Genomic DNA, 27014 nt, shown 5'->3' with positions numbered 1-27014 from the left:
TCAGGTTGAACTGGCCCATCATTGCCAGGCTTTGGCATGCTAAACTCTCCGACTGTCACCTCAGACATGCTCCATCAGCCTGGTTCCCCACTTGAGAATTTCTCAACACAGCTGAAGCCCCTTTAGGGCACAGAGTGTCTTGTAGGAGCGAGATGATTCACCTGTGCCATCTGGGCCATGAAGTTGGCATGAAGGCAACACTGGGTTAATGACATCAAGGAAGGTCTGGGCCAGACAGAAAATTTAGAGAATGGCATACATTAAGTGGGAGGGGAGCTGCTCAGACAACGGCACGAGGACCTGCCTTGGATCACTAGAACCTAATCAAAAAGCTGGGTGTGGTGGCATGTCCTTGTGACCCCAGCAGTGGGGTGGCAGAGACAAGTGGATCCCTGAGGCCCACTGGCCAGACAGAAGAACCTACTCAGCAAGTTCCAGGCAAGTGAGAGACCTTGTCTTAAAAATAACAAAACAAATTTAACAAAAAGTCCCCCAAACAATAAGCACAAAACCCAAGCTGCATAGTGTTTGACAGCTTAGGTGGTCTCTGCCTCCACGTAGACAGGCCAACACTTTTATGTGCCCCCACATGCATGTGTACTTGCACACAGGTGAGCATGCTCATACACACAGAAGGGAATTAGTTAGGGTTGGGGCGTGGTGGTGGTGGGGCAGTGGCTTCCTGTGGGTCCTGGGAGAGGGTGGGCCTTTTCTTTCTCAGCTCTGCCTGAACACTTGCCAACTCAGCACAGAGGGCTGAATACTCAGGGCTCCAACCCCTGCATCACCATTTCCGGGGCAGGACACGCTGCCTGACGTCCCTTCAGTAGGACAGGGCTTCCACACCAAGGGGACTCAACTTTTGTAGAAGAAAATGTCACCCTGGACTTGCTGCAGGTCTGTAGTCTTAATTCCTTAGGAAGTTGAGGCAGTAGGATCCCAACTTCTGGGCTACAGATGAGTTCAAGGATGCCCTGGGCAGCTTAGTGAGGGAAAAAAAAAATGAAATTTATGCCCTGGCAATGCTGAAGCGTGCATGGGCAGCCCGTATATGGTGGTTCTGTCGAACTTGTCCATATTGGATTTCATAGTTTAAGTTGATGAGGACTGACCAGGTCTCTTCCTCAAGAGGACACCAGATCCCATTACAGACACCATGTAGTTGCTGGGAATTGAACTCAGGACCTTTAGAAGAGCAAGCATTGCTCTTAACCACTGAGCCATCTTTCCAGTCCCCTTAGTGAGACCCTGTCTCAATTTTTTTTTTAAAAAAAAGCAGGGTGTGAGGAGGTGTAATTTAATGGTAGAGTACTCATTTAGCTTCTGGGAGATCCTGGGTTTTATCCCTAGCACGGTAAAACTAGAACAGCAAAGCCAGGACAGAACATCAAAACCATTAACACTAAGAAAGACAATGGCTTCTGCCTTGGGAACCTGAGGTCATAAGGGCTTGGGGCTTATAGTGATTATTTTATTTGTTTTGGCTATTCATACTGACTATCTCATTATTTTGTTTTTGAGACAGGGTTCTATGTAGCTCAGGCTGGCCTCCAACTCACTAAGTAGCCAAGGATGGGCTTCAACTTCCTGCCTCCACCTCCTGGGAGCTGCTCTGAGTAGCATTCACCACCCCCTGCCCCCTACCCCCACTCACTCCCCTCACCTTCATTTATGTGGTGCTGAACTTCACACACGCTATGCAAGTGCTCTGCTGGCTGAGCCACCCTACCCCGAACCCACAGTCTGGGTTCTAATCAGTGGTGGCAGATAAGAGGGCCTCTGGTCTTCAGGCCTCCATGCCACCCCACACCAGCTGAGGCCAGGGGCAGGACTGCACCTTTCTTACTCATTCCCGTGGCAACCGGGCCTTATAGAGCAAATGCCCTCTGAGTGAACAAATGACTCAAATTCTGAGGTCATTTACTCAGCTGTTAATTTGGTTCTTTTTCCTGTAGAAAATAACATGGGCACCAGCACGGCTCTGGTATAGAATGGCCAGTTCTGGATCCTAACACTGCTGTGTGTCTTCGGTCTAATTACTTAACCTCTCAGTGCCCTGGTTTTTCTATCTGTAAAGATCAGTATAGTACAGCACTTGCCTTAAGAAATGAATTGGGGAGGGGGCAGATGAATCCACCATGGGTTTGTGCCGCTCTTCCAGGGCGCCTGGAACACAGTGAGCTCCTTTGGAAGAACTTGTAACTATTATTCTTTCCCTTCTTAGTTCCAGCCAGGACCTCACTCCTCTGCCCGAGTCTGGTGCTTCCTCTCTGATCAAAGCCTAAACCCACAGGGGTGGTGCCAGGTGCCTCTGGGTGGAAAATGGGGCCTCTGAGAAACCACCGGCAGGGAAGCGGGTGCCCAAGGTGGGCAGGGGTGGAGTCCTGTGGTCCAGCAGTGACGTGACCTCACTCCCATGCCCTGTGTCCCTAGGGGAGCATGTCAGGGTGGGGATCGGCCTCGTGGAGTCCCTGCACCCTGGGAGTGGATGAGATGAACTTTGCTAGCCCTGGGCTGAACCTTGCTGGGTGACTGATGTCCTACGTGGGCAGCATGCAGCCACCAGCCTGGGGCCCAAGGCTGACATAGAAAAAGAAAAGCAGAGACGCCATAGTTCTGAACTTGGGGCTAAGAGTAGAGAACCAAGCAGGAAAGTAGGCGAGACAGGGGACAAGCTGCTTCTGTATGCATTGCTGCCTGCTGATGCCACCATTCCTGCTTCCTTGTCTCAAAGACCCCCACTGTCCCAGAACCCACTGGGCAGGGTGGTGCCATATGGCTTCTTAATTGAGTAAATAAGACCACGCCTCAATTAAAAAGGAGAGGAGCCACCTCAGTTGGTAAAATGCTTGTCTTGCAACTGTGAGGATCTGAGTTTGAATCCCAAAACCCACAAATAAGCTGGGCATAAGCTGGGCAGGTCACATGCACGCACACTCATGTGCACACACACCACACATGTACACACACATACACATACACACACATAATGTTAATCCCAGGAATGCAAAGATGGGAGGCAGAGACAGACAGATCTGGAACTTGCTAGCAAGCCGTAAGATCTGACTTCAGATCCCCCAAACCACATAATGTGGGGTGCTGTAGTGTACATCTACAATCCCAGCACGCCTGTGGAGAGACGGGATGCAAAGATAGGAGTCTCTAGAAACTTGAAGGACAGCTAGTCTAGGGTATGTAGAAGAAAACAACAGACCCTGCCTCAAACAATGTAGAAGGTGAGGACCAACTCTGACTTCTACAAGTGCTCCATGGCAAGTATATACCCACACTTAAAGGCAGCAACACACATACACACACGCACACACACATACACACGCACATACACACATGCACACACATACACACGCACACACACTGGCACTTTTTCCCTACTATGTCTTCCTCCACAATGCTCTAAGTACCTGCTCTCCCTTGGCCTTGCCTCACTTAAATCTGCACGAGTGAGGATAGCCACAGTGGTACCCAGATAGCTCCCGGTGAAGGTGGTGGGTTGTACCTGCTTCACGGCCAGGTTGACCAGGTCGTAGCGGTGGGAGCGGCGCAGCGGCAGGCAGAAGCTGTAGAGCGCGTGCAGCATTCCGAAGAAGAAGCTGAGCAGCCCGATCTGCTTGCGATGCTGCAGCCAGTGGTCCAGCCAGTCCGGAAAGCGCTGGTACTTGGTCCCCCTCCTTAGCTGAAGGGCAGCTGCCAGCACACCAGGCAGGTACACCAGAGACAGCATCACATAAGCCACACAGGGCAGTGTGGTGTTGACCACAGACAAGGGCATCTTGTAGAATTTGTTCTCATGCTTCCGCACGTATGGATGCAATACATCCCGGATGAAGTTGTAGGCATAGAAGCACACAAAGAGCCCCAGTGCCAGAAGGATGGGCACCTTCCAGGAAGGAAAGAGGCGCAGGGGTATGGCCTCTATCTCCCGGGCTGAGGCCAGCGATCCCATGTCCAGAGGTGTAAAACCCATGGTGCGCGCCATCTCTGAGATGGTATGCTTGGCTTCCAGCTGGTCGCTGCAGATGAGCACCTGTAGGAAGAGAGAAGGGGACAGCTGGCTGGAGTCACAGGTATGGGCATGGCTAGGTGACCACCAGGGTCAAGCTCCTTAGTGAGTTGGAGAAACTGAGGCACAGAGGGGCAGGTACCAGTGAGTGGCCAACTGATGAGAATGCAATTCAGAGTGCGAGATGGTTGATGCTCAAGCCAAGGATTTGGGAACAGAGGCCCTGCAGCCTCTCTTGGAGATGAAGAGACAATGCTCTCCCTGTAGCTGTCCTGTCACGGTAGATGCTCAGTCAGGCGGCCCCTGTGGCCTCCGGAACAACTGCTTCTGAGGACTAACTGCTCAGTGCCTGCCTCTCTTGCATGTAGTCACCAAATGTGAGGAAGCAGCTGCAGCTGCATCCTTCAGTGCAGAGATGTTCTCTATGGTGCTGTCCCTTGACTCCACAGAGACCTCAGTCCCCACCCTGCCTGCCCCATTGTCTCGGCCTGCAAGTCCACTGTACCCCCTGAGCTCCACTGGAAGACACATTGATGTCTTTGGGTCCCCAAGAATCCTGAGCGACCCTGTTGACACACCTGAGGTCTATCTAGTCTCCCACCGTAACTGAGCAGTTAGTCTGAGTAGTCATCTCAGCCTCCTGCCCAGCCTGCAGGTCAGTACTAATACACCCATCTTTCAGATGAACAGACTAAGGTCTGAGGGCCTCAGTTTTTACTCTGGTACCTTTGCAGGTTGTCAAATCAGCCTGGGATGCCCTCCCTGCTTCCTGAGCCTGAGTCTAAGGCCGGCTGAGGGTCTTCTCCAGCAGGTCCTCTGTCTTAGTCAGCTTTAATTGTCAAGATGGCCATTAAATCATCTGAGAGGAGTGCCTCAATTAAGGGATTGCCCACATCAGATGAGCCTGTGGGCATGTCTATGGGGGATTGTCTTAATTGTTAATTGGTGCAGGAAGGCCCAGCTCATGGTGGGAGGCAGGTGGTCCTGAGCCGTGTGAGAAAGCTAGTTAGCAGGAGTGGGCATGAGGCTGCAGCAGCATTCCACGACTTCTGTTGTACTTCCTCATCTTCTGGAAGTGAGTTCCTGGCACAGCAGTGATGCTGCACGGAACAGCACAGAGGCCTGGGCTCTTACTCTGACTTACTCTGTGATGGACTATGACCTGTAGGCTGACGTACGCCCTTTGCCCCTGTGTTGCTTTCAGACGGTTTTATCACAGCAATGGAAAGAAAATGAGAGCACCATATGAAAACCTGTCCCTAGGTCACACAGTGGTGGATAGCCAGGTGCCTCTAGATTCTCTCAGAGCTGGGCCCTGGATAGGTTTATGGACGGACATTCTACCACGTGTGTGAAGTCCGGCTTTCTTTTGATCGTGTGTGGTATTTGTGAGGATGTATGTATGTGGGTACATATGAGTTCATGTGTGTGCATGTGCATGTTGAGGGCAGAGGTGAAGTCAGGAGTCTTAAACTATTCCTTTCCATGTTCCTTGTTGAAACAGGGTCTCTCACTGAACCCGAAGCTTGCCTTTTTGGTACGGGTTGGCTACTAAGCCTTAGGGGTCCCCCGTTCCTGCCCCAGTACTGCTGGGATGATAACCACTACATAGTTTTTATATGGATGTAAATATAGGTTCTAATGGTCACATAACATGCATTTTACCCACTGCACCAGCTCCCCAACCCCAAGATATCTCCTCCTCGAACCCCAAGTCAACAGCCATCATCCTTTCCTTCATACTGAGGAAACCAAGCCCCCATCTCAAAAAGAACATGGATCCCATGTCCATATAAATAGGGTTCAAGCTGGATGGTAGTGGTGCATGCTTTTAATTCCAGCACTCAGGAAGAAGAGGCAGGTGGATCTCTATGAATTCATGACCAGCCTGGTCTACAGAGTGAGTTACAGAGCAGCCAGAACTACACAGAGAAACCTTGTCTTAAAAAAACAAAAAACTCTGGGCTGGAGAGATGGCTCAGTGGTTAAGAGCATTGCCTGCTCTTCCAAAGGTCCTGAGTTCAATTCCCGGCAACCACATGGTGGCTCACAACCATCTGTAATGAGGTCTGGTACCCTCTTCTGGCCTGCAGTCATACACACAGACAGAATATTGTATACATACATAATAAATAAATAAATAAATATTTAAAAAACAAAAAACCAGAATAATAAATAAATAAATAAATAAATAGGGTTCAAATCCCAACTCACCAGCGTTGGGCTAACATCATTAATGTCTCCGAGCTTTGATTTCCTGCTGTGTAAGATGAGATTTTTATGGTGACAAGAGGGATGCTGGCTGCCATTCCCTAGCACCTACCTGCCTGTTGCCATCCCTTGGGCCAGACTGCAGGGCCCAAGCAGAGATGACATTGAAGGCCTTGACCACAGTGCAAGCAGGGAAGAGTGAGGCCAGGTACTCGGCGTTAGACTGGTGGTTCTGAAGATGCTCCTTCTCCGTGGGGTTGCTTACATCCACTAGGATCTTGCCAGCCAACTGGTCGCCCAGACAGCACAGTGAAGAATAGTGCTCCCGGAACACGGCTACAAAAATGACCTGTGGAGAGCTCACAGCCTCCTCCTGAAAAGTCACTTGGGCTGTGGAGGGGAAGAGGCCAGCTGTGCGTTTGGGGTTACGACTCCCCACTACCACGCTGAAGCCAGAGCTCACTAGGCGTGTGGCTAGGGAACGGGCAAAATCCCCACTGCCCAGTATGCCCACTTTGGGGGCCTTGTTGGGGACCTCAGTCAGACTGCCATCACTGTCCACCAGGCGGCGACTGATCAGCGGCTTGTCCATTTCCCCGGACATTGCGGTGGCTGTAAGAGAATGCAGAGACCTGGTCACTAGAGGCCTCCCAGGGCATCTGGCCTCCTACCTCCTACCTTGGGTCAAACATGGCTGGTTAGGTCTTCATCCAGCAGACACCAAGTATTCCATGCAAACACAGGGGACAAGCTGAGCAAGAGCAGCCCCACTGGACAAGGACATATATGCATAGAGTGGGAGGACTCTGACCAACTGAGGAAGGCTGGAAAGACAGAAAATGAAGGCTGGGAAGATGGCTCAGCAAGCATGGAAGTTAGAGCTTGGATCTCTGTGTCTACATAAACACCGGGTAGGCATGGAACTCAGAAAGCAGCGAGAGGGGATCCCTGGAGCAGGCTGAATAGCTAGCCTGGTCATATTGGTGGACTTTGGGTTCACTCTGAGACCCTGCCTCATTGAGTAAGGCAGAGAACAACAGAGGATATAGGCCAGCCTTGGGCCTCCACAGGCATGTGTATGCACAAACATACATACCTCAACATGGGGAAAGAAAGACGACAGGGACACTTAAGAGGACGTGGGAGGGGCTGGAGAGGGTTCAAAGGTTAAGAGCACTGGCTGCTCTTCCAGAGGTCCTGAGTTCGATTCCCAGCAACCACATGGTGTCTCACAACCATCTGTAATGGGATCTGGTGCCCTCTTCTGGTCTGCAGCATACATGCAGTACAGAACACTGTATGCAAAATAAATAAGTCTTTAAAAAAAGAAAAGAAAAGAGGACCTGGGAAAGGGGAAAGGAATCTAGGTGAATTCCAGTACATGAATTCCAGTACATGAGCAATGTTTGCCGTGACGCTGTTCACATGATTACACTTATACACAGAGAAAATGCTAAAATAGCAATGACCTGAGATGCGGAGATGGCTCAGAGCACTAAGTGCTCGCCACACCAGGATCTGAGTTTGGATCTCCAGAATCCATGTACAAAAGTCAGGTGTGACAGCATGTGCTCATATGTGCAGAGGCAGGCAGATCCCTTGGGAACTACTGGCCTGTTAGTTAGCTAAATTGGTTTCAGGTCCCAGTGAGAAACCCTGTCTCAAAAAGTTAAGGTGGGGAATGACTGAAAAAAGACACCTGACATTGATCTCTGACCCCCACACAAACACACACACACACACACACACACACACACACACACACACACACAAAGGAGATAATAGCGTTTTCCTTACAAGGTTGCAGAAATAAGTCAAACAGGGCTGGACTCAAGCCATAAGCACTGAGCAAGCCCCAGCGGCAGGAGAAGAACCCTCTGCACCAATGCCAGGTACCCGTTAGGCCCTAGAGATCAGAGATGGTGGGGGAGCAGGAGTCAGGACAATCATTCTGCAGGTTGGCAATGGAGACCCTCTGCTCAGTCATCTGGAACCTGGGACCGTCCCACCTGACCCCACAAGGCTTCCAGGCTAGGGTGTCCACATTTGCTAACCATTTGTGCGACCTCAGAAACCTGGATGAACAGAAGGGTGTCTTCCATCTCAACTCTCAAATTGCTGAGGCAGGAGAATAGGGAAGAAAAAAGGTTGGGAAGACTTTGGGCAAAATCTTACAAAATTAACATACAAAAACTGGCAGAAGAGCTGGTGGTGAGGAAGGCGCACGCCTTTGATCCCAGCGCTTGGGGGGGAGGGGCGGTGCAGAGGCAGGCAGAGCTCTGTGAGTTCGAGGCCAGCCTGGTCTACAAAGAGTCTCAGGACAGCCAGGGCTACGCAGAGAAACCCTGTCAAAGAAAGAAAGAAGGAAGGAAGGAAGGAAGGAAGGAAGGAAGGAAGGAAGGAAGGAAGGAAGGAAGGAAGGAAGGGAAGGAAAAAAGGAAGGAAGAAACAAAGAAGACAGGAAGAAACCTTGAAAGCCCTTGGCCTTGGCAACTAAATCAGGCCACTGGCACAGGTATGGGTGGATGTGTATATGTGTGATGTACATATGTGTGCACATTTGTGAGCCTGTGTATGTGTAGACATAGGCCTTGTATGTTAGTTCTCACTCTCTGCCATGTTTGGCACAGGGTCTGTTTCTCCTGTTCACACACCAGACTAGCTGACCCAGGAGCTCTGTCTTCACTTCCCATCTCCCAAAAGGATGCTGGAGTTACAGACACTATTGTATCCAACTTTTTCATGGGTTCTGAGGATTCGAACTCAGATCCTCATGTCTACACAGCAAATGCTTTTTACCTACGGAGGCACCTCCCCAACCCCTGCCCTCACAGTTCTTCACAGGTTTGGCCACACCCAAACACAAGACCTGCCACTGTTCTGATGGCTGTGGGGAGGGACAAAGTGGTTGGCACACATCCTGGAGTTCTGAGAGGCTCAGAAGTCACTGCTGCCTGCGTGTTTGGTAGAGGTAAGAGTCTGCATGGTCTGGCCTCTGCATGTGCCTGGCTGTGATGTGGGATCTATTTATAGACAGAGGGCACAGAGGGCGAGGGGATCTGATTGCAGCTGATGGGCCTGGGTCCGTAGCCAGGCTACAGATCTACTCACCTGCCTGCCAAGCTACAGACAGAAGAGCACTGTGGCTGGGGTGGCCCAGTCCCCTGGGGTCTCGGCCAGGCTCCTTGTCCCCTCTCGATTCCCAGCAGAGCCAAAACATGGACTGCAATTTTGGCTCTGATACACAACCAATCTGCTAGCTCCTTCCTGCTCTTGGGGAGGCCGGAGTGAGAATAGCCATGCAGATGATGGCCCTAGCCTTTTCTCATGGGTTGCGCCACCCTTTGGATTTTAGGTGGTCATGGATGGCCACCAGGAGTCCCTTGGGTGCAGTTATCCTCACAAATTATGATAGATCCTATAAGGAAAAGCAGACAGACTCCCACCCAGAACCCAGGGTTACCTCAGGCTGCCAGGATGCCCACGTTATCTTTGGGTGTGTGTCCGCACTCTAAGGATGAAGCCCAGGGCTTTGAACACATGAAGGATCAAATTCATTCTGCCACCAAGCTACATCCTCTGCCCACTTATGGGTTTAATTCCTTTTAAACCTTCGTGTGTGTGTGTGTGTGTGTGTTTGCACGCGCGCGCGTGTGTTAAGACAGTAGTACAATACAATTGAACATATGCAAACTATATGCTGGAGCGGTGGCTCAGTGGTTAGGAGCCTGCACTGCTTTTGAAGCTGTGTGAGTTTGGTTCCCAGCACACACGGTGTGTGGCTCACAACTACCTGTAACTTCAGCTCAAGAAGAGTCTGATACCTCTGACCTCCACAGGCGTCATGTGCATGAATCAATACACACACAATTAAAAATGAAAAATAATAAAAATTTTTTAAAAGTTTTTATATGCTTGCTCAGCATGTAGACTCTGGGTTTAATCCCAGGCATTACACACACACAAGTTGTTTTTGTTTTTAAAGAAACTGAGTTTCCAAGGACTATTATTTCTGTGACTGAAAAGTAAACACACTTTGGGGGTCGAGTCTGATTCTGTGATTCATTTGTCTCCGCATTCAAGGCTTCTTTCCTTGTTTTCTGCCTAGTTGAGCCCTTTAAGTCCCATGACCTGCAGAGAAGTCAAACTTACACAACAGCCAAAGTTAACTGTTGGGGAGGAGCCATGGTCTCTGGGACTCAGCTACACCCTTGACTCCACAGCATGCTTGGTCTCGGCTTGCCCTGTAGCTTCTTTCTACCATCATTCCAGGTTGGTGTGGCTGGATCTGTGTGTGAGTGCTGAGGTCTCGGGGCCGCTCCACGGCTCCCAGAGGTATCCTCCGCTACCCACGGAAAGGCCTGGAGTTTAAATGAGGCCATGCAGCAGGGTACGGCACACCGCAGCCAGTCTTCCAGGAGGTGCATTGCCTCTCATTCCTCCACGGGTGTGAATCTGCTCTGTCTCTTCTGAAGCTCACACTGAAACGTAGCCATTACGGGGCATGAAGGGGAAGCACATCAGAGGTGGATTAAAGGGGCTGGAGAGAATGCTCAGTCGATGAAGTACTGTGCCTTGCAAACACGAGGACCTAAGCATCCATGCTTGCAAACATGAGAACCCAGCATCCATGCAAAAAAGCCAGCATGGTGGTTGTCTTAGTTAGGGTTTACTATTGCAGGGAAGAGACACCATGGCCACGGCAATTCTTATAGAGAAAACATTTAATTGAGGGGACTCGCTTACAGTTTCAGAGGTTCAGTCAGTTATCGCCAAGGCAGGGAGTATGGCAGATTTCAGGCAGAGGTGGTGCTGGAGCTGAGAGGGATACATCTTGCAGGAAACAGGAAATCAACTGACTGTCACTGAGTGAAGCTTGAGAAAGACCTCAGAGGCTGCCCCCTACAGTGGCACACTTCCAACAGAAGGTGTGGTCCAGATTAAAGGTGTGCCCTCCAGCCTCAAGGTCTGGATTAAAGGTGTGTGTCACCCAGCCTTCTCCAACAAGACCACAATTCTTCCAACAAGGCCACAGCTATTAATAGTGCCACTCCCTATGAGTTTATGGGGGCCAAATACATTCAAACTATGTGAGTTGCTCACCACAGCTGGGGAGGAGGATCCCTGGGGCTCCTAACATAGCCAAGTCAGTAAATTCCATGCCAAGGAGACAGGATCCGGGCCTGATGGGATGGCTCAGTAGTGTGGAGCTCAGGTAGTCCATATGTCTAGAAATGAGCTCAAGCTGGACTACAGGAGGATTTCTGGCAGTTAGATAAGAGCCAGAACTCTTCAGGAACTTGTTAAGTGGGTTCCAGTTTCTCCAAAAGGAGACATTTTTCCTTGCCTTTATCAGAAGGGCCATGTGGCTCTCCACTGGTGTATACCCGTGGGTGCCTATCAAAGCCCATGATGGTCTCCAGGCTCCCTCAGTCCCTACTCACCAGTACCCATGATATATTGCAAAGCCCACACTATAGCCTCCTGGCCTTTCTCACCTCCTCCCCCACCCTAACTCTGGGGTCCACTCTAGCCATGGACATCTCTGCCCCCAGCCACACATCCTCCTTATAACCCACATTATTCTCTTGAAGACAGCCTTGGCCATGTCCAGCCTACTTCTTTCTCTCTCTGCTCTGGACTCTTCCAGATGCCTCTGGCTATTTTCTCTCTTATTCATAATAAAACCTTCTCCTAGTGGAGTGGCCATTCCGGCAGTTTCCTTGCTGTGTCCCCTTGCATGCTGGTGTATATAGTGGGTAAAGGCATGTGCCACCAGACTGGACCCCTGAAGTCTATTCCTAGGACCCACTGGTAGAAGAAGAGTTTACTGCAAGTTCTCTTTGTCAGAACCCAGCCTCTTCTCTACACAAGGGACCATGGTGCTTCATAGTAAAGGATCCGCTCTGGGCTTTCTCTGTCTCTGTCTGTCTCTAAGACAGGGTCTTACTGTGTAGGCCTGGCTAACCTGGGTTAAAGGCTTGAGCCATCATATCCAGACTTTTGGGGTTCTTAAATTAACGTTCTCATTTTACCCCTCTGTCTAGAGTTTGAAAAATTTAACAAACAACAAGAGAACCCTCCGTTTTGTCTGTTGTAAAGCAGAAACAGATTCATTCAAATCAATAGGTCGCATTTTCTAAAAATGTGCTCCGAGATAATGGCCTGAAGGCACACATGCATTTCACCTTAAGCCAGTTTAGTGGGGCAGAGGTAGAACGGGAATGTGGCTGAGTCAGCACAGCGCTTGCCTAGCATGCCAGAAGCCCTGGGTTTGACCCCCATACAGTAATCTGGAAGTGGTGGTGCATGCCTGGAATCCCAGAGGCAAGAAGAACAGAACTGTGAGGTGACTGTCACCTACACAGTAAGTTTGAGCCAGTCTGGGTCACATAAGACCCTATGTAAAGGAAAACAAACACAAAGACAGCCAAAAGGAAGGAGACCTTGCTGTCTGACTTTCAGAAGAGAGCCTGGTGGAGCCTGGGGTGGGGGGTCAGTAGGAAGATAGGCAGGACACCAGCAAACTCTGGAGTTGAGTCTTGGGGTGTCTGCTAGCAACAGTCCTTAAGCCACGGCATCCCCAGGTCACCCTTCCCTGCCAGGATCCCCAGTTCCCAAATTAAACCCACAACTGCTTTGCCTGTGCCTCCCTGGCCCTGGAAGGCTGCCTCTGCTCTGTGAGGTAGTCTTTCCAAGGTGGGAACTTAGTGCGGTTTACTGTGGGGACCCAGCACATGAACTTCAGCTAAAGTCTCACTGGCATCTGCAGAGGTCATGGAACCCACTGCAGAGATCCTGTGGGACCCACTGCAGAGCTCCTATGGATCCTACCACACAGCTCCTACGGGACCCACCACACAGCTCCTACGGGACCCACTGCAGAGGTCCTACGGGACCCACCGCAGAGCTCCTCTCCCCAGATCTTGGGCTCCTGAAAGTCCAGGGGACATGCTCTGAATGCCACTGTAGTAGGTGTTCAGTGAAGAACTGGGAAAAGGGCTGGGGTGTACTCAGTACTTGTCTAGGGTTTTAAGTATTTTCCATCATCATGATGAACACCATAGCAACGCGGGGAGGGATGGTTACTTCAGCTTTATAGTTCCACATCACATTCCATTGCTGACAGTCAGGGCAGAAGCACAAGGCAGAAACCCGGAGGCTGGAACCGAAGCAGAGGCCATAGAGGAACACTGCTTCCTGGATTGCTCCTCATGGCCTGCTTAGCCTGTTTTCTTAAAGCACCAGGACTACGAGCACATGGGTGACACTGGCCCCATGGGGTGGGCTTTTTCACATCAATCAAGAAAATGCCCCACAGGCCAACCTGATGGGTGCATTTTCTCAATTGAGGCTTCCTCTTCCAAAGTGACTCTAGCCTATCAGGTTGACTTAAAGCTAGCCAGCACACCCAGCATGCACGATGCCCAATGTTTGCTCACCAGCACCACACTGGTGGGCAAGGCAATCTCAGCACTCTGAAGGTGGAGGCAGGAGGATCTCAGAAGTTCTCGGCTACAGGGCATTCTCCCACGTACTTCCATCTTCGAAAGACCTAACATCATTATCACATCATTTGTATTGTGGTTTTGGACAACTACCCTGGCCCATGTTTATGAGAGTTCATTTATTTGTTTGTTTGTTTTGAGATAGGATTTCTCTGTGTAGCCCTGGTTGGCCTAGAACTCCCTCTGTAGACCCATCTGCATGCCTCTGCCTCCCAAGTGCTGGCATTAAAGGCGTGACCACCACCACCACCTGATGGGATTTCTTAGAAGGACATGTCCCTGAAAGGGACAACTGATGACCTGACTGGGGAGAAAGATTCATCTCACTCCATGAATATGCTACCTACTCCATAAATCTTCATAAACATCTCTTTAAAAACCCACAACAAGGACCTACTAAGGTTTTCCCTGCTTGGGGCAGCCTACTCAAGTCTCTTTTCAGAGTGTTTGATTTGCTTAACTTGAATAAACTTCCAATACTATCAACCTGACAGGACCTAGACTCATTAGACAGAGCTCTGGCTGTGTGTGAGGGAGTTTCTGGATTAGATGAACTTCAGGGGAAGACCCTCTTTAAATGTGAAGGGCAGCATCCCATGGGCTGGGCCTGGAATAAATTAAAAGAAAATGGGGTACGCAACAGCATCCATCTCTTTCCCCTCCTGACTAGATGCTTTATGCTCCTGGGGCCATGCATTCCCCACCTTGACAGCATGTACCCCCAAACTATGAGCCAAAATAAACCTTCCTTCCTGAGGCTGCTTCTTCAGGAACTTTGTCACAACGGCGAGCAAGGTCACTAACACACCACTCTTAACAAATGTGAGGAGAGGAGGATGGGGGTGTGGTGGCGCTTCAGCCAAAGAAGCAGACTTGATGGTCTCCTTTTCTGCCACCAGTGTGTCACCAGACCCACAGCAGGCTGGGGAGAAGTGTGGTATTAGGAATTCACAAAAACTGGAGGGCCAGGACATTAACAGACACCCTGGCTGGGAGGATGTCCCCGAAGGACGGCTGAAGAACCCACATGGGCCACCTCCCATTTGTTCAATTTCACTTCTTCAGCAGTAAAAATCAGAACAGCTACTCGTCAGGACAGCTCACTTCAACCCTCAGTCATTAGACTCAGTGAGCTGGTCAGTGCTGGCCGGGAGAGGGAAGGAAGTATTACTAAGGCCAGGGACTCTAAGCTTCAGGATGAGCCAGCTCCTGCATCATCAGCACACAGTACCATTACAGAGTAACCCATGTGCACAGTGCCCTCTGTGGCCCAGCAGTGCTCAACAACACTCAGACCCGCCATGCCTTCTCAGAGGAATCCCCACGGTATACACAGGGGAAACAAGATACAAGATCCACTGCGGAGATTTTAGGAAATGAGCAGGCTCTGCAATGCAGCTGGAAGCAGAAGACTCTGTCTTGGTTTCTCTCCCTGTTGCTGTGATAAAATATCACGAAAAAGCATCTTAGGGAAGAAGGGGTTTATTGTGGCTCATGTCCAAGAGTGCTCTGGAAGGGATGGCAGTGGCAAGAGAGGAGGGTGGTCACATGGTACCCAGCCAGGAGAGAGATGATGCTGGTGCCCAGCCTACTTTCTCCTTTGTCAGGGCTGGGCCCTCCCATCTCAACAGAATCTAGATAATCCCTCAAAGGCAGCAGAGGCAAATAAATAAAAGGGAGTCTTCTAGGTGGTTCTAGATCCTATCATGTTCACAATCCATGTTAACCATCACAGATTTCAATGAGAGCCTGCCTGGCCAGGCACCAGGACAGCCAGGGAGGGCCAGTTTAGCTGTGCCTGGGGAGCTCCAGGGTGGGGCCCGAGGGTCAGCCAGCTTCCTCAGTCAGGTTGTAGGCCATGGAGAAGCAGCCCCGGATCTGCAGCCTCCGCTCCTGAGATGAAGTCTCCTGCTTCCCTGGGGAAACTGAACTGCAAAGCCTGGAGCCCATGTGCCCCAAAGGCTGTGGCTGTGGCTCCCTTTCTCCTTGCCATGGGGAGGGATTCGCAAAATCAGAAAAATAGGTCTAGCCCAGCTTTGTTCCTGAGCTGGGAAGCGTAGGGGTAGAGAGAAGGCAGAGGGAGTCAAGACACACAAAGACAGCTGCAGGCCCTCCTCCTGGGGCTCAACCTTGATGACATCACTTCTTCCTGTTCCATCTAGTTAAGAGTTCTTTTCCTAGAAAGTCTTTGGGGGAAACTCCCCTGGCCCTGAAGAGCCACTCCTTCTGGACTCCAAACTTGGACACTGAACTTGGCTTCCACACTCTCCAGCTGTTTGGGGAGGACCAGATCATACAGCCACTCCCCAGCTCTGTCATGGGTCAGAGGAGGCTTTCTCAGAGGACTAACAGCAGGAGTGACTCTTGGCTTCCTCCTGGGCCAGGGCAGGGGGAGCCTTAGGCCCCTCTGTCTCCTTACTGACCGCCTCACCTATTGGCTCTCTCCTCTGTCCCTGCGCCAGGTGGAGGCTCCTTCTTACTCATACATGCACCTATATCATTTAGCCCATAGCCTGACATCCAGGAGGTACCAAATTAATATTTGCTTGAATAATGTGACTTCTGGATTCTGTGCCATGGGCAGGGTGTGCTTGTGGCTCTTAGCTATTCTCCCAGAACCTAGCTGGGGCTCTGCATCCCAGTGGTCATGAACTAGCACAACTCTCTCCCTCCTTTCCTCCCTCCCTGCTCTCTCCCCACCCCACCCCCATCCCTGTGCCTGTGGTTGCCCATGGAAGGCAGGGAACAAGCTCAGATGTGGTTACCTGTGGTTACCGAGGCTCCATGTACCTCCCTGAAAGTCCCTGACTGCTCTGGAGTTCACCAAGTTTCTATCCCACAGCCACGTAGTGATGATTTTAGAACCTAACTGCCACCCAGGCACAGCACAAATGAGTTTAAATATACAAATAATTATAGAGGCTGTGGCACCCATTCCTTGTTTTGAGTGCCTCCCTGACCAGAACTCAGGGATCGTGTTTGGCTTTCTGAATTAATCTTTTTTACCTGCAAATCTTCTTCCCTCCAACTAACAAAGCTCGAGGTCTGTTCTATGTTGCTTTGGAGGTTGCATATTAGATATCCTGCACATCAGATATTTACATGACAGTTTACAACAGTAGCAAAATCACAGTTATGGAGTAGCAACAAAAATAACCTTGTGGTTGGGGGGTCACCACAGCTGGAGGAACCGTCTTAAAGGGCCGCAGCATTTGGAAAGTTGAGGACACTGGTGTAGTCCTATCTAGCCTGAAATTCAGAGCTCCATCTACCTCTGCCTCGAGAGCACTGGCCCTAAAGCTGAGACCTACCATGCTCAGCACTTTGTTTAATTGTGCGAAGGTCCGTTTTAAACCTAGAATCTTTGCTTAATGAGCTCATATTCATAAACGCGGGCTAGTCTGGTTTTGTTCCTTCCACCACTATACCATACCCTTAAAATCCACCCCTGTACAATTCCTCAGACTTCCACTTGCACAAATTAGCACACTCCTAGCACACCTCTTTATGGACCACACTTTGTTTCTCCTCGAGGAACCTGTTTAGCCTTGAGTCCCATCACACTCTAGAGACAATGGTTTACGGGAACTAAGGGACATCAGCATTGTCTTGGCCAGCAAGGGTGAAGAAGGCAATTCTGCAGAAAAAGAAGAGGACACATCTTCTAAGGGTGAAGAAGCTACTCCCTAAGATGAAGAAATCTGAAGATTCAATGCCCTCAGCCACCTTAGGGTCCCCCACATCTCCATCCCGAACCACAAGGTCCCCATTTTGTTCTCAAAGTTCTCACTCCACTGTATTGGCTGACACCCTTCAGGGCTGGGGCCTGAGGTCTGGATGGAAGTAAGCCGACCTTATAATGAGGGCTTGGTCTGATTTCTGGCAACTTGAACTTTATGGCTTCTGGAGAGATTTCTTCCAGGCCACACCTAAGAAACTTCAGCCCGTCTGTGTGTGTCTGGAGCTGGGGAATTTCAGCGCTGAGTTCCCTCTTTTCTTCTGTCACTTTATCTGGAGATTCTGGAAGTCTCCAGTCAGCATTGTTATTTTCCACATTGTCCCCCAAATGGCCAAAGGTTTTATATACAGTGTCACTAAACTGCTTGTTCCTCACGAGGGATAAATCAGGACATCTGGTAACCCAACAGTGGTTATCTCGTGCTAGAGAGGCCAGAGTTCCTCAGTCTATTGGCTGGGTATCTCAGCAGTCCCAAATTGTCCCTAACAGTCAGGAGGACTCCCGGGGAGCTGCTGGTCTTTAGTCTATGATGGAAATTCAAAGACGCTGGTTCTAGCGTCACCGGAGGTTGCTGCAGCAGCAAGATGAGTGAACATGCCAGCGAGAGTGAGGACAGCAGGCACCAAGTGTCTCCTTGTCCCGCGTCCTCTTACAAGGGATGCCACCAGAAGGTGCCACCCACATTTAGGGTGAGCCTTCCCAACTCAGATAATCTGATCAAGGTAGTCTCGCAGTCTAGCATGATGGCACACACCTTTAGTCCCAGCACTTAAGAGACAGAGGCAGGCAGATCACTATCAGATTGAGGACAGACTGGTCTACGTTGTGAGTTCTTTGCTAACCATGGCTACATAATGAGAACCTGTCTCAACAAACAAACAAGCAACGAAACCAGCCAAGACCAAAACAAAGTCCTTCGCAGCTCAGTCCAGCAGCTTTCAAAATTATCTGATTCCAAGTCCAGTCAAGTTTACAACCAAGGTCGCCAATTACAAGGCCCAACAGAAGGCCTGGCTGCTGGGGCTGGGGAAGTGGCTCAGTTGGTAAAGGACTTGCCTAGAAAGTGTGAAGTCCAGAACTTGATCTCCAGCACCCTCATACAAAGTGGATTGTGGTGACAAGGACTTGTAATATCAGTGCTGGGGAGGCAGACAGGATTGTCTCTGCGTTAATTGGTGACCTCCCAAAGGTGACACCTGATGTCTTCCAATGGCCTCCATATACAATCCCCAACACACACATGTGAGCACACACACACACTCGTTAGTGCAAACACATGAGCACACACACACACACACACATGCGCACCTGCATTTTTAAAGAGAAGGAAGAGGAGAAGCTTCCCAGTTCCTCTTTAAGACAAAATCAATCTTTTTGTTCTCTGATCCCGTAGGCTTTTTGCCAAAGGAGTGGAGCAAGTGTACAATGCCAGGTACCTTCCTTCCCTTAGAGTTGGGAAGCCCATAGCCTCCCACCACCCCTTCCCACATATTTATGGCCATGTTAGACCTAACACACTCTGATCTGAATAATTTACATAGCAGGTGCTGAGTACTAATGTCTAGAAAGTCTTTCTGGGCTGGGGAAATGGCTCAGGAGTAAAGAACATGCCAATAAAGTAGAAATAACAGAGTTTAGATCCCCAGCACCCAGGTAATGCCAGACAGGAGTGGCAGCCTGCCTGTATTCCAGAGACAGAGACAGGGATTCCCGGTAAGATTAACAGAATTGGGAAGCAATTGGTTCAAGTTACAGACTCTGCCTCAACCTCAATATATATGGTGGAGGATGACTGAGAAAGTTCTCTGACTTCCATGTGAATGTGATTATATATAATCTCACATGTGTGAACATACAGATGTATTCAAGTGACACACATAAATCTTGCTCATTTCGAAGCCCTGAAGACACAGATGTTCCTTGATTTAGGGTAGGGTTGCAGCCAGCAAATCCACTGTAAACTGATGATACTGTACGTTTAAAACGCCTGGGGAAAGTTCCTAACTGAAAATTTGAAGTACAGCTTCTACTGAATGTTGTTTTTGTACCACCTTAAGTTGAAAGATCCCATGTCAGGCCATCATTAAGCTGGGGCTTGCTGGCACAGCCTGGGTGAAAATTACACCCTTGCTATGCAAAGGAAGCCATTCCCAGGGACAACTCCTTCTCCCCATTTCTGCCACATGACTTCCCCACGTAGTGATCCAGGGTTTCCCTGGGGCATAAGCTACTGAGGGAGGCAGCCAGCACATCCCAGCACTCTGTATGTGTCTGGTACCCATACAGCCCAAATCCCCAGGGTCAAATGCTAAGAGATTAGAAGACCAGATTACACTGCAGCAACCACAACCTCAGATGTATGCTGTGATAGGCTCTGCAGACGGCAGTCACTTCTTCCACTTTGCGCATCCCAAAGCAAGGCTCAGACAGGTTAAGGGACTTCCTCCTGGACCCAGAGTTACTTTGATCCAGTCTCTGCATTCAACCCATCTTTTGGCCAGTAAAGACGGTGGCTCTGTATGTGGGTGTTACAGATGTCACCTGCCCAGCACCAGGCTCTGGATTCCTGTCTGTTTCCTTCCTGTGTCCTTTATCTTCTCTATGCGTTGCTGGGAACGTTTCCCAGTCACTCCTCTGGCTGTTCCTGTAAAGTGGGGCTGTCCTCCATCCTAGGTCCTGAACTGGGGTTAGCTCAGACCCAGGATCTCGCTCCTTCCTATGCTGTCAAACTTGGGAACTCTAGACTCTCTCCTTGCCCAACCCCTACTTCTACTCCCCAAGGCAAGGGGAAGAGAAGAGAGACCACAAGTCTCAAATAAGCATTTAAAGGCTGGCGGTAGATCTGGAGCTGCAGGCCAGCTGGCAGAGCACCTGTATAGCACACACGAAGCCCTGGGTTCGATCTCCAGAACCGTACAAATGGCCTGGTGGTGTGTGCTTGCCATCCTCGTGTAGGAGGTATAGAGGCAGGAGGATGAGAGGTTCAAAGTCATCTCAGTTACACAAGGTAGAGACCGGCTTGGGCAACGGAGGCTCTGCTCCGAACAAAAGAAAACAAAACAGCTAATAACAGACAAGCACATTCTAAATGGCACACTTCTGTTTTCTCTGTGGGCACTCCTCCTAGCTGATGGACTCTTACAAACACTTTGCTATTACATTTCTTGTAATACTACCTGGAATTGTTATTTAGACATCATAAAAATCATTATGTTTTTTTTTTTTAAAGGAAGGCAGTTTTTGTTTCTACTGAAGAGAAAGCGAAGCTCATGCGCATAAACCACTCTCACCCCCACCGCACACACACTCATGCACACAGGTTTGGTCTGACACAAAACAAAATTTTCTCCCCACATCACTTTGCAAAATAAAAGTGGATGAATAATTGATAGGGCTTTTACAAACATCTAGCTTTTCAAAGTCCTTCTAGAAAAATCCAGGTCGATTACTTGCAACCAGCATTTCTGTGATAAACCAAGGCAGAAATGGTTACCAATTAAGTAAAATTTATAATTCCCAGCAGGCCCACATTCCTCAGAAATACATCAAGAACATTAACTTTTTTTTTTTTTAAAGCAACACACACTAAAACCCACAAGGCTACTGCTTTGTGTGTGGAAACTGAAGCCCTACACTCTGAACAGGCTCCTGTATTTGCTGCCTGAATGTTCTCCCTTAAAGGGGGTCTTGAGGTGTGCACAGCCGACAGTCTCCCACTTTTGTCAGGACCCCCTTTTCCTATGCTCTTTGCCACCCGAGGCTGTGTCACCCTCAGGGAAACCCTGCTCTCTCTGGAGTCTGGCGAATCCATACATCAGAGGAACTCTCTCAAGTGGGCAAGGGGGTGGTGTACTAGTTAGTGAATGAGGTGGCCACCTTAGAGCCTTGATCAGACTTACCGCCGGCAACGGGCAACTGCGACATCGGGCCTTCAGGTGAGTCCCTAGACAGCCCCTCTGCAAGCCATAAAGCATCCTCCTTCGGCAGCCTGACTGTGGTTTTTCAGAAGTGGGGCGGCCACAGGCCTTCTAGGGTGTGGGTGACTGGGACACCTCCCCTCTCAGCTTGCCCGCCTACAGCTGGCCACAGGACCGGCCTGGGAGGGGTGACTGATGCTCCTTCAGAGAGGGCCCTGAGAGAGCAATTCTGCTGGAGACTTCCTGTTTGGGGAGGAAACCTCACTGTGGTAATTAGTGGCTCAGACTCCAGTGCCTTTGCTACAGGAATTGAGGCAGGATGGCCAGCTGAAGCCAGGATGCATAAAATGAATAAATGTCATCCAACATAAAGGGGGGTGGGGTGGTGGCAGAGGCAGAGCCACCGAGACTCTGCAAGGTAGAAAGCAAGCATAATGGTTACAGAAAGTAGCAACTGATCAATTTCTCATAGGGTAATCCATTGCATTCACCACGGCTGTCACCAGCTTAGCGATGATTCTCTCAGCACTTTGTGCTGAGAGAGGAGGCTGCTCTGTCACCGCATGCCAGACAATGCCCATAGCAGTATGATGACAGACAGCTCTACAATCAGAAGAGCATTTTATCCGAAATGGTAGATAAAGGCACCCTCCACCCGCTGCTGGTGGCTTACCGCTGCTTTCCAAGGCTGCAAGGGCAGCCCAGAGTTCACAAAACTTCTATATTGTTGAAGGGAATCACGCTATCTGGGCTTGTGGATGGACATATCTGATTTTCTTCAACCTGTCAGAGACCTGGCAATCTTGCAGTCTAGTGAAAGCTGTTGACACGAGCACCACATCCCAGACCAAACAGTAGAGCAGGGCCCACACTGCTGTCTGTCCGGCAGTCTTCTGCACCTATCCCTAATGCTAAAGCCTCATGAGGGCAGGGCTAGCCTCTGACAGCTCCTGGAGTCCAGCACAGGCCAATACAGAGACTGGTTTGTACTCTTGGCCTTCCATGCCCTGACCTGTGACCCCCCGCCCTTCACTTAGCCTATTACTTCCATCTGAGTTTTAACATGCTTCTCACCCACCCAAATCCTCCTCCTTTGGAGATCCAACCCATGCTGTTGGATAATATTTAAGGCACCTGTCATCTCCTGTGACCCTGGACAACATTTACCCACTCTGTTCTAACAAATAAGGCTAGGTTAGCAGTTGGCATCTGCACTTAGACAGCCCTGAGTATGAACTTGAGTTCAACCACATGCTAACATGTGACCTTAGGCAGGCTTCTTTCCCACTCTGACGGTATCACGTAGATCAGGTTGGCCTTAAATTCCCTGTGTTGTAAAGAATAACTTTGAATTCTTGATCCTCGAGGCTTTACCTCCCAAGCGCTAGGATTACAGGCATGCTCTACTATGCCCGGTTCATGTGGTTCTATGGTTGGAGCCCAAGGCTTCCCACATGCTAAGCAAGCACTCTTCCAGCCGAGCTACACCACCAGTGTTCCCTCTATGTTTTGATTGTTAAATAAAACAGTGACTATGGACACCCTTACAGACAGAAGTTACTCAGTAAGTTACATTGTTTGCACATGTCTGCCTAGAGTCTGGATCTGCTCGCTGCTGCTGGGAGGTACCACATGTCCCCTGGACAGCATCAGCTGAGGATGGAAACCTGTGCTTACTTGCTGGATGATGCCTGTGGGGTGAGTGGGGATCAAGGAGAACTCTCCATCACCAGTGAGCCCCAGCATCACCCAGAGAGCTGAGCAGCAGGATTTGGTGCAGAATTTCTGACTCAGAACAGGGGTCTTCAGAATATTGTATCCCAGTCAAGGCTGCTGATCTCCAGGTTCCCCTAGAGAAGCTGCTCTGAAGGGAAGGGACATTTTCCCAGGAAAGAATACCTGCTGGGTGGAGGGGAAAGGAACTGACTAACTCTCTCTCTGGTTTCTTAGGGTTCCACCTGCTCCATGGGACTTCTCTCATGGAGACCCTGAAAGCATAGGTGCATTATGGTCCCCATCTCCAACCCCAGGAGGGCCTTGCTGTCTTCACATGGCCTGGGACAGCCCACTCCATCCCTCACTGGCCTCATATTCCTCTACATTTGTGTCACTGACTAGTGTGATGCTCTTGGGGCCATCTTCTTGTTTGTACAGAGTCATCTCCTAAACTAAGGAGGCTCAGAAACAAGCAATGAGAGCCAGGGAGCAGCTCAGTGGAAGAGCGCTTGCCTAGCAGGCTCTAGCCCTGTGTGAGTTTCCAGCATGGAAGGAATGTCTAAACACTGGGCTGCTGGTGTGGAGCAGAAGACAGACACCTGACTACTGAACAGTGACATTCACGGCTGCTCCTGTGGGTGACCAAGGTGACGAGTGGGGATGTGTTGTGGGAGGAGTAACTCTCCAGTGCAGGGCTTTTACGCTGCAGGGGCAACTGGACAGAGGTCTACTCCAAGAGGCGCTCTGGAGAATGAGGCACACGGAAGAGAAGGCTTCCTCTTACTTGTATTCAGAATTATAGAGAACATGGGTGAGCCTGGGAGTGTAGGAAATGGCAGTCTCAAGTCTGCTGGTCTGAGGGCCTGACATCAAGTTAGTATCGCCTAAATGTTGGGGGGAATGAATAATTAATGAAGCAGGATTTGGGCAGGCATAGAGCAAGTGGTAAGGAGCCTGGTTTGGGGTAAAAGAGGCTGGAGGCTAGTCTGCCCTTGGGAAAAAAGTCGCGTGGTTGGGAGAATAACATCATCTCCTAAGAGTCTCAAGGTACAGTGAACTTGTGTATATATACTGCTTGGTCCAGGCTCAGATGTGTGGGAAGCTAACCACTCAGGAAAGAGGACTGTCATTTTGGGTAGGATGGCATCAGTGCATGGCAGGCCAAGGATGGAAGTGTGAGCCGGAGAGCCCTGTGAGAGGTAGAGAGGGATGGAGAGCAGGCCCAGTTTTGGGGGGCTAACCAGAAGAGGTGATTTCCTGAACACTTGGCGAGCCCACCCACTCATACCTTCACAGATTAAGATGGAGTTTCCTGGGTGGGGCAGGAGTTTCCTACAGGCAGGTGGGCGGGTAGGGTAGATCAGTGGGTAGAGCGCTTTCTGTGCCAGCCCAGTGACCCCATGACCTTGTAAAGACAGAAGGGGAAAGACTCTGATCTCCACACGTGTACCACGCCACACACATGTCTTCATAGATCACAAAATAGAGGCTAGAGGCGCACATCTACCCCTTCACAAAGGAGGAAAGGGGCAAGCATAGGTTCTAAAAGGACAAACTTCCTTCTTCTAAAACCAGAGGCCCATTCCTTGTCCAGACACTCGCAGGATTCCATAGAGCCCTTAGGTACTCAGCTCCTGCCCAACCCAGAAAGTCCTGAGTGCTTCGCAGGGAAGGGAAGGCACCCAGAGGCAGATCCAGTTTCAATTGGAAGGCAGAGAACTCAAGTCCCAGAAGACCTTCCACCCCTGCCCCAGCCTACTAAGGTTTCTGTCTGCAGCAGCAGGAGGCACAGAGAAACCCTTCCTGAGAGAGAGGTATCCAGACTCTCAGAAGGGTTCCTGGGACCTGGAGCTAGGGCCAGGCCTGTCACAGAGAAGGGCATCTCGGAGTCCGCTCTAGGCCTCAATGGTCTACCAAAGAGCAAAAGAACTGGGAAGGTCCGACCAGATTAACCCTCACATCTATGTGGGGAAACAGCTCAGATGATAAACTACTTGCTTGGCGAGCATCAGGACCTGGTTTAACCCCCAGAGCCCACATAAAGCCTGGCATGGTGGTACACACTTTTAATCACAGAGCTGGAGGAAGCGGATGAAACAGACAGACCTTGGGGCTCCCTGGCCAGTCGACCTCCTCGAATTGGAAAGTCTCAGAGCAATGAGAGAGCCAGTCTTGAAAAACAAGATGGTTTCTGAGGAATGACTGCTGAGGTCAACCTCTGGTCTTCACGCTCATGTAAGCACACACGTACATGCACACACACATATACCCACATACCTCAACACAGACATGAATACAAACACACAATATTAATATTCAAACCCCCAGGAGCAGAGGGAGGGGTCTGATACTTAAAGTCCCGCAGTTCCGAGTGCTATATAATTACTGCCCAAGGCCACCACTCCCTCTGCCTTATGGGAATGTAGTGTCCAAAGACCTGGGCAAGGCTCAACAATTGAACCAAGTTCAGGGAGCCAGCCAACTTCAGTGTGGAATGAGGTTCAGACTCCCGCTTGCTGACGGCAAGGCCAGGCTCCCCTACCAGTGGTTACCTGCCTTCATGCTGTGAGGGATTGTGGCTTTGGACTCTGATCAAGAACTTTCACTTTTTAACACCCTGAAACCCTGTCTCTGATAAGCCTGAGGAAGGAAGAGCCATAAAACAAGGACAGAAGACAGGACAGGCTGGGTCCTGATGTCTTCAGGATGGAGAGATACAAGTTTAAGCAGACCAGGCCTGGAAGACCTCAGCAGGCTTGGGGCAGTCTAGTCAAACTCCGCGTGACCAGCTGGGCCAGCCTGGCCCTGAGGTCAACAGCCTCCCTTGACAATCCCATTCCAAGGCCTCCTGCAGAAAGTCTTCCCACCCACCACTTCCCCCAGTGACATTGCCTGTCCCATTCCCATCTATGCATTCACTAGACACTGATTAATCATTTGCTTGCTGTCAACCCCTGTGCGGGCCCCTGGTGACACACACAGCTTTGCCCTCCTTGTGCTTCTGACTGATTCAGATGGTTGCCCAGGGAGGCTGGGCATCTGTGTTTTTGACATCCTTTGTAGGGGACAGGGAGATGGTTCAATCAGTGAAGTGTTTCCTATGCATGAACAAAGAACTGAGTTCAAATGCCTAGAACACAGGTGAAAAGCTAGTGCACTCATTCACACTTGTAATGGCAGCGTTGGGGAAGTGGAGACAGGGATTCCCAGGGCTTGCTGGCCAGACAGCTTAGTCAGTTGGTGAGCTCCGAGTTCAGTGAGTGATCCCACCTTTTAAAATGTGCACACCAATAAAGGAAGACACCCAGCATCCACCTCTGGCCTCAACAGACACACTATGCATACGCCCTTTGGTCTTGGGGACATTGTGCCACCCAGCACTGCATTCAGTGGGCTGTCCAGACGTTCTGAGGATCTGGCCTGCTTCTAGAAGACCCCTTTGTCCAGAAACCTGCAGCTTCTACTACTTGCTACCTGTGCATCCTTGTAAAATACCAGAGATCTAGAAGGCTCAGCATTCCCCTGAATAACCAGAAATAAGAACAGGGCCTCCTGGCTACCAGGAGTGGCTGGGCTAGCACATCAGAGCCCCTAGCAAGTGCCTGAGAAATGTTGGCTTCCGATTATGTCATGGTAGCACTCTGCCGGGCAGACACACCTCCCAAGCGGATTTCGCTAACCCCCACTCCTGGAGCCTATTTCAGAAGTGACTCTGAACACGTGTTAGACTTCTTGGTGCTCTGTACCACCCTCACCCAACCCCTCCCTGCCCGCACCAGCACACGCTGCCTGTTGACCCAAACCGCGTAAGACACAACATTCACTTTAGCTAACCATAGTGACCAAAGTTACCACTACACTCCTGCCGGCAGCCGTGGGCAAGACGAAGAACTTTCCAGACT

At 50.2% G+C, this 27014-nt stretch overlaps 1 protein-coding gene across 1 annotated transcript in view; it reads right to left on the bottom strand.

The window, feature by feature from the left end:
* Steap3 (STEAP3 metalloreductase) overlaps positions 1-27014 on the bottom strand; it is a 53133-nt gene that overhangs the window by 21495 nt on the left and 4624 nt on the right. The window contains exons 3-4 of the mRNA XM_087906594.1: positions 6345-6844; positions 3518-4045 (exon numbers count right to left, since the gene is read on the bottom strand). Of these exons, the coding sequence (XP_087762720.1) occupies positions 3518-4045; positions 6345-6844 (1028 nt within the window). The remainder of the gene's footprint in view (positions 1-3517; positions 4046-6344; positions 6845-27014) is intronic.

Source organism: Myodes glareolus, chromosome 5 (assembly GCF_982192425.1).
Source record: "Myodes glareolus chromosome 5, mMyoGla1.1, whole genome shotgun sequence".
Lineage (NCBI taxonomy): Eukaryota > Metazoa > Chordata > Mammalia > Rodentia > Cricetidae > Myodes > Myodes glareolus.
This window is presented reverse-complemented; position numbering and strand designations above follow the sequence as displayed.